The 13,575-nt window shown below is 24.1% G+C and overlaps 1 protein-coding gene across 1 annotated transcript; it reads left to right on the forward strand.

The window, feature by feature from the left end:
* Positions 1 to 2,717: 2,717 nt before the first annotated feature.
* On the forward strand, positions 2,718 to 4,260 carry LOC105359966 (cuticle protein-like; the record flags this gene model as incomplete). Its single annotated transcript, XM_011496737.1, has 2 exons — positions 2,718 to 2,985; positions 4,048 to 4,260. Coding segments are annotated over 2 exons (450 nt in total), but the record flags the coding sequence as incomplete, so codon positions are not given.
* Between the last annotated feature and the right edge of the window lie 9,315 nt (positions 4,261 to 13,575).

Here is a 13,575-nt window from a genome sequence, read left to right on the forward strand (position 1 = left end):
TTCGATGGGTAGAAGAATAAATGTAAAGACAGTCGGATATTTACGCATAATAATAAATGTTATATTTAATTATTCCTGGCATTCATAATAAATCTATATAATAATTAATTATTTGTCATATTCACTTTAACAATGAATAGTGTGCTTTTGTATTACAAATATGTTCATATATATTATAGTATATATTGTAAAAATACTAATTGCGAATGAATAATATGTATAAGAAATTTTTTTATTTTTTAGAAAATAAAATTAATTAAACTCAAATTAATAATATTTAAAATACCATTAACATTCATCGCAATGAGTATGAATACTTAAGGCAATACAAAAGTTAACAATGCTAAATTAAAATTTCTATTTGAGATTCCATAAATATCTCTGAATTATTTCATACGAATTGCAATTACTTATAAATTTATTCAATGATAAATTAAAAATTTATATGAGTTTTATTATTTAACATTGAATTACATGTTATTAATTACATGGAGTTAATTACATGAGGAGTAGTTGTTATTATCTTAAAATCCGTTTACAAAATTAGAGGACGTTTTAAAGAAAATTATTATTTCTATTATTTAAGTAAACATCTTCAGATTATAAATCTATTTTACATTATTGTTATAAGTATAGTTTTCTTTTTGAAAATATTTAAAAAATTTTTTAATTTTAATGGTTATTCACCAGTATGATTTCCCCTATATTTTATAATTTATAAAAATGCATTAACGGTTTATGACAATAATATGTTTAATATAAATATACTGAAATAAGTGTGGAATTTCGCTTTTTTCTCATTATCATAAATTGGTTCATTTAAGTTTAAGCAAACATCATTAGGTGCATTAGCCATGGCAAGTCACATAAGTATTTCGAATTGCGCGTACAACATTACTCGTGCATGCAAATATTCGTCCTATATATATATATATATATATATATATATATATATATATAATAAGGTAACTCCTGATCAAAGTATCCGACTATATGTATACGAATATCAATACTAGCGCTTTGGGCTGTCATAATCATTGTTTCCACAACGTGAAGGTTGTACCAGGTGGACATGCGCATAGGAAAGCCGATTGGTCACCGCACGTCTTTTTGTCACCTGCTTCGCCCATTCGGGGGCACCTTTGTAGCCGCCAGAATTTCGCAAAAGAAGCAAAGCTGGATCAGGTATATAAGCACCGTCCTTCTATCGACGATCATGTTAATTTTCTGCATTATCTAACTAGAGAACATTGGAATATTTCAATCGCGCCATGGTATTCAAGGTTTGTTTTTCCCTAAACCTATATATTTAATTTACGTCTTTATGCAAAAAGGAACTTTTACATTATAATTTCACATTGGATTCGTGTATAAAATATTATGCTGGAATTCATAAAATACTATTTTTTTCGGTGATATAATGAAATTGCATTTTTTTTTTAACAATTTCCATAGTAGCATACGTATTAAAGAAAATATATGGGGAAAAATTTGCTTTAATTAGAGTGGTTTATTATAAATAAATACAAATCAGAAATTCCTCATGGAATTTCTAGTTGTATAATAAATTACATTATAATTTTTTAATTGAATTTCTATACGAACTTATTACTATTCCAATGAAATTATTTCTGTTTATTTTTTGAAGAAATTTTGAAAATTATAACATGATAAAATAAATATTACCATCCAGGCATTTAGATACATTTTGTATGTAAAATATTAATTCACCAAACACTAAATTAATAATATACACATTTAATATTCTCAAGTATTGATTTTATTGTTTATTATTTTTTATAGAAATTTCTGCAAAGTAAGATTTGTACTAAAATATTGTGTAACAATTAATTACAACATTTATTAAAAACAACATTATTTAAACGGTAATTTTTATTTTATAATTGAGATAAAATTATGTGTTTTATAACCTGAATTTTCTTTGGCGCACAGAAAAAAATATTTCTACTCTAGAAAAGTTTCTACTTTAACTCTGAATAAAATACAGATAGATGTAAAAAATTTTTATACAGCAGCGGAATAATATATTATCATGTAGTTATTTTAAAGTCTAATTTTTCTCTTATATATTCGCAATTTGATTTCCAAACAAAATTTTAATTTTAATTTTTTTACTTTTAATATTACATTAATAAATATAATTTAATTTATTATAAGAATTATGTAAAAAAAAACCTAACAATAATGTATAATTAACAAATTATAGCGATGATAAAAAATTAATGAATTTAAAAAATTTATTGTATATAGGCAATCATAATCCTATAAAACTGTAAAAATATTAAAATTGCGAAATCAATTATTTACTGTTAACAAATATTGAGGCTTACTTAATGTTTGTTGAGTTCCGGTTTCTCGGATATGTGCATTAAATGATATTGAATATGGATTCGATTTCTTACATTTACTTTAGCTCTACTCTATCAATAATATTTAAAAATATATATGTACAATATTTTCCTTAATGGTATTTAGAATCTCTTTCATAATTAATATTTAAATTAATATTTATTATGAAAAAAATATTTAAATTTTTAAATAAAATGAGAAATAATAATTTGCAAGTTTTGTCAAGACAATTGCATATTTTCTTGATCTTTCAATGCAAATAAAGAACGAAACTTTTTTTATGAAATATGTTATTTACTGAGTAATTGTGAAAATAAAAGGATCATAAAAAAAAAAATCTTACTTGTACTGAAATAACAAATTTTTGGCGAGGACAGTTTGTTGTAGTTGTGGCCTTATCCACCCTGGCACTAGTCGACCTCACATTGGCTGGTCATGCCCATAGCTTTGCCCATTTCCATGGACCAGTTGAGGGACCAGGTCATGAGATCACTGTCCACGATAAGCATGGACACCATACTTATGATTACGTCGCTCATCCCAAATATGAATTTTCTTATGGCGTGGAGGATCATCATACCGGAGATTATCATGGTCAGAAGGAACAACGCGATGGTAATATTAATTTTTCAAGCCACTTTTCAGTATTTAATTTTTTTTCATATTTTTTTTGTTTTTTTTTTTTATTTTTTTTTTTATTTTTTATATATTAGAGAAAAATTTGCCTGCGATCTCATTCTCAAGTCTTTTAAAAGTACATATAATGACCATAAGGAACAAGATAAAATGCTTACATTACTTCTGTCGATTTAATTTAGGGACATTGATTGACCTGTTCAGAAAATTAATTTTGTAAAATAATTCAATATATATTCTTATAAGTTACGTAGAATTTTAATTGATTAAAATTTTCAGATATGATTAAATATTCAATTAACATTGATTTAAGAGCAGAATATCCATCGCATACTGAAAGTTATTGAAAAGGGAAAAAATTCTAATTTAATATAAATCGTGCATTATTATAAGAATAAATTGCTAGATAAAAATATATTTGGAAATAAAATAAATTTAATGACATAATTTTATTTAATAAGAATTTATTCTTATAAGTGCATTAATGTTTATTTTTTATTATGCACTATCTCTAACTAACATATAAAAATAGAATAATAATAAATATAAATATTAGCGTAAATAGTAGAAGTGTAATATTCAGTGTATTATATAGTTAATATATTTTAAATACGCAAACACTGACATACACGCGCGCGCACACACAGAAGCAATTAAGTATAATAATAATTTTCATTGTATAATGAGGCATAACCGAATGATTTAATAATAAATATAAAGCATTAATAAAATCTTCTTTTCTTTTTTTTTTAAAGAAAAGTTTCAAATAATAATTTACAATCGTTAAATTAAAAAATTCTAAATATTCTAAATATTTGTAAAATATTTATTTACATTACTTCTAAATACTATAGACATTAACTTTTCATTAGTAATTTGTTTAATTTAATAATTCTTGTCCTGTTAATAAATCGTATCCTATTGTTGTATAATAACATTATTTTTTTAGTTTTATGCATTGATAATGTGAATGTGAGCATCGATTAAATCACAATGTACAATGAAGCTTCGTAATTTCATTTAACATATTCGTGCCTATAGGTAAGCACGTGACTGGTGAATATACAATAAAAGAGCCAGGCGGTAATGTGCGTACAGTCAAGTACCACGCAGATCCCCATGGAGGATTTTTTGCTCATGTGCATAACAGTGGTGGAAATGATCACTCTGGTGGTACTTATGGTGGTCACGGTCATGAGTACAATGCTCATGACAACTATTGAACACTATTGAAACATCCATCATATAAGAGACTGTTGCATTCTTACTATCGCTACGAATGCTTATAAGTAAATATATAAATTAAATTACCATGACTTTTGTATTATACTCATGAAATTTACTTTTTTATATTACATTACATTTTGAATAATACACTCGTTTATTTATTTATTATTTTCCTCTCTATATATAACATTTAAACCTTACAGTAATCACCTTTCACATATGCGATCTTGCAGTTTAGTCGGATGATGATCGTCTCCGAAACTTTTTCATGTTTATATCTTCAATTGTGAAGATTCAGATCCATCGAAGCTGTCTCAATCAGATTGCTATTTTTTCACTTCTTCACTCTAAAACTGTCAACATTCTGACAACACTGATCATCTAATACAAGCGCGATTAATAGTTTCACGGCTTTTATAATTACAAAATAGTTGTCATTGTAATTCGTCACATTTGAATGTTATTTATCGTATTACTACACCTGCTCTACCAAATCTACTTATTTATTGCCATTCATAGATTATTTCAATTAGTCTATGGTTTGTGGCCTGTAGAAGACAGACCTCAAGGTGTCTACATAAATCTATGTTGAATACAAGCCAAACGACTTCCAATGTATTCCTAATATTTTCGATTAATCGATTATTATACAACTGAATAGTGACTGTAGTTAAATCTGTTTTGAGAATTATTGCCATTCTCGTTTCTCGTAGCTTTGACAAAAAATTTTCACAATTATTATCTCTCTCTCTCTCTCTCTCTCTCTCTCTCTCTCTACTCTACTCTACTCTTATTCTTTCACCAGCGTACAACGAAACGAAGCTGCACTCTCCCTCCTCTCAGTATAACGATTTTTTAAGTATTGCTACTATATTAATAAAATGTAAGTATAGCGATATATTAATTATTAGTATCTTCCCCTATAAGTATTAAAATCAAAAAATCTTATATTAATTTTGAAATAACGAGAAGCTTACGAATATTATAGATATTTAGGGGGATTCGTGAACTTACTCGTCCTTGTAGATATGGCCATTAGTGAGACACACAAAGCTTGGTAAATAAATAGTTAAAGCTAGCCAATTATGAACAGAAAAGTCGTAGATATGTTGCGCAATGTTGATGCCGTTGAGCAGAGTGGAGATGGCAAACAACATCCGTGAAAAAGGTAGAAAGAAAGCTCGAAGTATTTGAGCCAGCGTGTAGTGTAAATAACACAATAGTAAGAGTGGTCACACAAGGCAAAGAAAGTATGCAAAGAGCTGAGATCTAACCCGCTTGTATAACATTTCTATTTGATTGTATCACTATCACGATCATTTTGTTAGTTCGTTTTATCAACATGTCACTTTTACGTGGTTTTCCCGGCACAGCCCATGCGGAACGTGCAACATACACTTTTTGCATGATTATCTACATAAAATATAATTTTCATGGAATCAATTTTTTTCAATTGAATAATTTATTTCTATTATATATTACATTCCTTATTTTTAGCCAATTATTCTGTAAATGAAAGTGCTATACGGAACACATATACGTTTTACAATACGTATTAAATAAAAAGTGAAATTTTATTTCAAATTAAATATTAAAAACTTGAGTAATATATAGCAGTATATATGTATTGTAATCGACATAATGCTATCTTTTTTTAAATATTTTTAAATTATAAAGATTTTATAAGATTGATCGATCATTAACGTGACACATTGATATGAAAATCTACCTATAAATTTTCTTGTAAAGGGCAATAGCCATATATCACTATTTTATTAAGAAAATTGATGAAAATTTAATTTATTATAAGTAATTTGTATAATTGAAAATTAATACTTTAAATTGCTATATTATAGTAAGAGAAGAATTAATTCATATTGATATGAAATCACGATGCCGTAAAGCACAGAGCACGTATAGCTAGAAACGTTATAAAGCATAGAATTAATAAATCTCTTCAGTGTAATTTATTTAATAATAACAATACATAGTCTGAAAATTTAAATAAATTTTTTTATACAAAAGAAATATAAAATAATTTATATAATAATGTCATCAGAATTTTTCATAATTATCAATAATGTGACATGTAATAGCAAATAATTAAAAAAATTAGAACAAAATATGTTTTAAAAGAATAATTTACTGAAAAAAATAAAAGACATTTATTCAAATTAATGTAATCATATTACACAATTGGTACTGCTGTAATGATAGATGAAACAATGAAATTTAATATATCAAACATTATCTCTACTTCATAAATTTAATCCGCTTTTTAAACATTAAAAAAACTATTATGCTATCGAATGATAATTAATAAAATTATAATATTATTATATAATTTCATTGATGTATTGTATTATTTATTTCATAATAATAAAATAACCATTATATTATCTTTTACTTGTTAACAATTATTTCTGAAAAATAGAAATCACAATACACATTAGTAACCTATTTCTATATTTATTATATTATATAAAATACCTGATGTTTGTAATGTTATATGTACTCTTTAAATATTTTTTTCAATAACTTTACATGATTGAAGATATTGGTTTTTTTTTCCTTTTAATATTAAGTTGTAGAGGAAACTGTGAATGAGCTAGAACATATATTATTTTCTATTAGAAATTTAAATTATCTTTTGTCCTCGACATTCATCGTTCATCTAGTTTGGATATTTGTTTTCGATAAAATGTTTCGAGTATTTAATTTGATTATCGATCCATCGATGTGTTGCTGAAAAATTGATTCACTTAAACGATCTCAATTTTTTGTTAAGATTAACACAAATAATTTAGATTTCATGCAGTACAAAAGCAATTGTATAATTTAATCTTTACTTCAATTGATAAATAGTAAATTAGTAAACAAAAATTATCATTTAATAATAGCGTTTGCATACAAATGAGCAAACCTCTTAGACAATTATATAAATTAATAAAAATTTATATTACTAAGAAAATTTTTCATTTTTAAAAAGTCTAGTAATTAATACATAACGAAATTTTTTGTTGATTAGTTAAAATATTAAATTAAACAATAATTATCTATTATGCTATTGTGGAAAATTGTAAATATTTAGCAACATCTTAAAATAATACTACAGATTAAAATGCCCAGTTATTATTCAAATTAATTATTTCATTGCAATATATTTGAAACATATGGAACGATGATACACATATAGAATCATAAAAATATATATATTTTAATTTTTTTTATAATTTTTTTCACTTTTGTTTCATGCGATAATCAATTTCCTTAAGTAAACTGTTCAAGTATTTTAAAATTTATAAAAGTATCACTATATATAGAAAATACATTAACATATGGTACTTCTATAAAATGTAATTATATAATTTTAAGATTAATCGTTCATGATATATTAAGAAAAACTTATTAATTTATTGTGAAACAGTATTTATTCACCAAGTGTATTTAATTAATTAAGATAAAATAATGATTATTTAATTTAATTTTACTATTTAATTTTTCTTTATTGTTTCGATGAAAAAATATTTCAGATACTTTTATGATATAGTATTGAAGCTTTAGTCTTAAATATTTTACTCATTATTTTGTTCTATACTGTATTATAACTTTAAGTTTTAATATTTGCGATTTAAGAAAATCATACATTAGGTTAATTAAAATCAAGAAAATAACTTTAATAGTAAAGTTAATTACGAGAATGTTAATTATAAATGAAGTTTTAAGTACTTAAAATTATTCAGATATTTCATAAAATATAGTTTAGTATGAAAAAGTGTATAATATAACAAAAAATGTTCAAGTAACGAATGACATTACGCATTTTGTTTAATATTAATTGTGTAGTAAATATTTTTGATTTTTTTTTATATAAGGAAAAATTATAATACTGTGGTATTAAAAAAGTTTTAATAATTTACCTAAGAATAATTTCATTTTTTAAATAAGTTGTTTGGATTTCTAAAACTTTCATAAATTTGTCATTCAACATATACAATTTAAAAGTTTTAATTAGAAACCAAAATAAATAAAATATTAGATTGATGTTATCTTTTAAACTACTATTTTTTAATACATTGGCTAATGCATTTCTTAGTAATGGTAGAAAACAAAAACAAAATACTATGCTAATAAATAAATATTAATTTAATAAAATAAACACTTACCAAAATAACTTCATTATTACAATTTTTAAATATAATAACAAAGATTTTTATTCATAACAATATTATCTATGTTTTAAAGATCACCTAGTGGGTTGAATATTTCTTCATAATTTATTAGTAAGATTTAAAGTTTTGATAGCAAGTATACTTTGAAATTTAAATTTATCTCAAATTAAATCTTCTCAATAGTATTAGTAATTTGGATTTCAATTTTTCAATTTTCATTAGTCAAATTTGTTGTATTCATAACAACATTAATTAAATAATGTATTGAATTTCTATATTAAATTAATATTTATGTATTGTTAAATATAATGTTTATTATTAGACGATATAGAAACTATTCTTTGGTTTACATGATCTCAATTATACAATTACATACATTATAATTAAATATGTATATATATTTACGATATAATACAATATATTTTATAAATAAATTTAATCATATGTGTTCATTAACCTTTTATACATTACTATAAATTTATTCATTAATATATTATTAAACTATGCTAACATACAGTAATTATACAGTAAATTAATAAGAAATTTACGAATGATACAATCAAATATAAGGGTACATTTTAAAAATTGATTTTATTGTATATAATAATTAGTTATATACATTGAATTTGAATTAAATGATTGTATTTAAATTTGTAGTGGCTCTATTCATTAAAAAAAAAAGTACATCTGAATTATTTAGTATAATATAAAAACAATAAACCGGTGACGTGTCAGTCTCTCCATAAAATTTTTAAATAGAACAATTAAGTGGTGCTTTGGACTTAAGCAATTGTAAACAAATTTCATATGATTTTCTAATTGATTTTATTCGAAAAAAGCATATGTATATAAAATATTTTAGAGAATATTAAATATCATGGCATTAATCACGTCTCGGATTCAATTCTTTTCTAAGAAAAGGCTTGTGGCCGATATCTTATCATTTCATTTATGTTGATTTATAAAATAGCAAGAGCACAAGCTTAAAAAACGAATATAACGAATAGAAGAGTAATTACAAACAATTTTACGTTTTTACAAATATGTTATTGGTGTGCCTATGTTATCAAAACTCGAATATTGAGAAGAGGGTAAAAAGGTTTTTTTTATTCGTTAATGATAGAAACAAAATTGAAAAACATATTTGCAATATAGAATTAACAAGTTTAATTAAAATAGATTCGATATACTAAAATTTAAATATATAATAAATTTAAAATTTGAATGAAGTATTTTAATACGAATATGTAGTTAAGAACTATACATAGATTTTTTTTTTTTGTATGGGACATATTAATTATCTAAAATATTTTAATACATAGGTATATATATATATATATATATATTCTCAATTAAAAATCCAGAAACCTTTGTTAAATAAAATATGAATTATAATTATATTAAAATTAGAAGGAAAAACTGTAAGTATAATAAAATACTAAATACATTATTATAATTCTCTTAAAATAAACTTTGTTTGGAGGATGAATAAAAGTTTCAGTTGGTAACAAATAATTTACTGCTTATATTGTTAATTAAAAAATTGGCAATGGCAGATTAGAAATATCTGATTTTTTAATAAGATTATAATTATTGTTAAAATATTCAACTATAACGCAAAGAATTCAGAAATAAATATTTTTTAATAACGTGAAGATTGCAGTACAGAATGAGATTAGCAAATGTTAATAATCAATAACTGTTTTGAATCTTGAAAGTTCATTTAGAAAATATTAAGTTTAAAAGCCATTTACTCGTATAACAAAAACTTTAGAGTTTTAAGCAATCTAATGTTATGTTATTCTAATACTGCTTATTCAATTAAAATTGAACAACTCAGGCTTTATTGAACAAAGACATAATTCCACTTAGATTCCACATCTAATTTCTAACTTGCGTCATCAATGCCAATTCTCGAGCACTCGATGATACTTGCTTTTACTCAGCTTATGACATTGCGAATATTAAATAGAAATTTAGATCAGGCGCCTTTTTTATTAATTAAGCAAGACTTTCTCCAACTAAATTGAATTTATAATACTTGTCTCCATCGGAGAAATAATGCATTTACCGTAACTAATTTATGTTTATTTCATCAAGAATGAATGTTCGATGTTCGCATTGTATTCAAATCTTCCTACTACACAAATGTTTTTTCTCGTACCGCCCGTTTTAGCGATAAAGTGGGAAGCTTTAGAACCAACAGAGTAAAAAAGTTGAATAGTCGTAAGAAGATCAGCTCAATAAAAGCTGACGACTGTACCGCAATATTTCGACAGACGTCATAATGGGATCCTCTTTATCACAAATACGATTATTTCCAATGTATACTACTTCGTTTAACTAAATATTCGACTATCCGTCTATTCAGCTAACGTCTCGATTGTCTTTTCCAATCTACGCGATGAAAATAAGTCGATAATTGAAAAGTCAAGAACATTTTTTTTCTTCGCATTCATTGTCATATTATTATTATTATTTATAGTTGCCGTTCTTTTTTTTGCATTTATGCATATTATTGCAATTATTCTTATCGTTATTCTTATTGCCTAAATAGTATTTTATGATAAAATTTAAATTTATTTATTTAATTTTATTCAAAATAATTTATTCTTAAATTATAATAATACTATTTCCTTTACTAGTGTTACTTTCAGTCGTATAAGAAATTCACCACTGCGACTTATAAATGGGGTGTTCGGTACTAGTCACTATTTTTAAAAGAAAAAACAAGTTTATAAATTAGGTTTATTATAAAAAATGCGACAGAGAGAGAGAGAGAGAGAGAGAGAGACAGACAGACAGACAGATCCACACACACACACACACACGCGCGCGCGCGCGCGCACAGAAATTAAGAAACAGAGCACCTGACTCGAAAATCCAATCATGTAAAATCTATTTAATGTACCATTAAATTCGATTGTATTGATCAAAAATAGAATAATGCGTGCCAAAGTTTTAATATGAGAAGGTACGATGAAAGGCAAATTTTTGTATTATACTTAAGTTCTAACTTCTGTTATTAATGAGCAGACAATAGTTTCTCTGTACGTAAATCTTGTATTAATACTAATTATTCCTAAAGTTTCAAATTTTATCTACAAGATTGTTTTATATGTGATTATTTTTCTTAAGTATCATATTAATTACTTTTTTAACACTACTCTCATAATTTTAACAAATTAGTATATTTGCTATTCCCCACCTTACATATTTTATTATATTTTTAATATATTTTAATTATATATGTAGATATACATAAGTATATTTATTAATATAATTTTTAAAAACTTTGAAAACAAATTATTTTCGAAAATCTATTTTCAAAAAAGTTACATTTTTTTATCACATAATTTATTTATAGCATATAACGATATGTTTAGTACGTAAACTTCGGATATAACATATCTATTATATGATTTGCATAATTTAGATAATCTATTTTTAAAAAACTATCAAAATTTAGACAATAATAGATTATTATTTTTCTATTGAAATGTATAAATTATAACAAATACCAAAAAGTGAAAATGTTAATAATTTTCGTTTATAGTTCCAAGAATGTAGTAATAAAATCAATAATATCTAGAAAAAGAGAATTTGTGGAATTATTATTTCTAATTATGATTGGATTGATTTGAATTTTTTTAAAGAAAAACAAATCGGAATCATGACACTAACAAAATAAATATTTATTAAGTCTTAACTTCAATCACTAAAATGTAATATTCTGTAAAATCTTATTGTATAGTTTTTCTACTTTAACTTACTTCGATAAGATTTAAAGAAAATCATTATCCAAATAATATGAACTTGTCTAAAACTATATTCAATGTAAAATATTTTGTACATAATTAATTTAGTTGAAAATTATTTAATTTTGTTTACTATTCTCATGATTATTTAATAAGTCGTAATTTTTCTTACTGGTACTGAAGATTTTCATAATTTGATGCTTAAGATCAAGAATACATTCCATTTCTTTATAGTTTCATTATAGTTTCCATTTTCATTATAGTTTTTTAGGCGAAAGGAATCGTTTAAGTGTTATTTAATTTTTTATTTGCTTTCTATAATTAGGAATGAACTAAATTCGTGATAAGATGCATTTCATTAATTAAAAATCTACAATATTCGATAACATAAAAATAATTATAATTTATTTTATGAATTAAATTTTCAAGTATTATGGTTTTATTATGTATGTATTTATATTGAAAGATCAAGTATTTGTATAATCATTAATTGTAGAATTATATTTCATACAATAGACTAGTATTTCACCCATTGTACATTTTACAAAGCCAATACGGGTAAAAAGAATGATTAACAATGTCGTAATGATTGATGAACAAAAATATTTGTTAATATTTCCAAGCGCAGCATGCATGCATGTAACAAGCAATAACGGAATTTACTTAGTGTAATTAAGTTAAATAATCTGAATACTTTAAATGAAGCACGATATTTTATTTATGGGTAGTAAAGTTGTAAATGGACTTGTACAAATGATGTTTTGAATTTTGAAATAAATCGTTATTTGAAGACTTGAAAAAAAATGTACGTTTTTCTAATCAAATTTTATGAAAAATTATTTCAAATTATCATTTAATCGTTGCAAGTCCAAAGTTAATATTATATTTTTATATGTACTCTATAATAACTTCATAAATCTTTTGGAAATACATTCGTACATTATTAAGGTATTCAGATAACCCGTTAATCATGATTGACGTAAGTGTAAAGAATATAAGAAAGTCCTCGATGGAAGGCTTAGAAATTGAGTTATAATTTATATGGACGATGGATTATATAATTACTTTTTAGGTACAAAATAAATTGCTGTTTACATAAAATGACTGGTAAAAACTAAGTTCAAAAAGAATCTTCAAGTTGATTATAATCAAGATATTTTGTGCCCGTAAAAGCAAAAGAAAAAACTTTAATATTTAAGTTCTTGATTTTATCGTTTCAGATAATTGTTTAAAATTTTATTATTAAAATCCATTAGTAGCCATGCGTAGTAAAAAATGGAACGCGCGATCGAACGATTTTATGAGGGCATGCAAGAGAGAGATTGAGTGAAAGAGAGTGGAGAGTAAGAAGAAAGGCCAAATAAGGTAAAAGAAAATAATTAGAAATTCAATGTAGATAAACGTCCATATAG

Source organism: Ceratosolen solmsi, unplaced genomic scaffold (genome assembly GCF_000503995.2).
Source record: "Ceratosolen solmsi marchali unplaced genomic scaffold, CerSol_1.0 scaffold29, whole genome shotgun sequence".
NCBI lineage: Eukaryota > Metazoa > Arthropoda > Insecta > Hymenoptera > Agaonidae > Ceratosolen > Ceratosolen solmsi.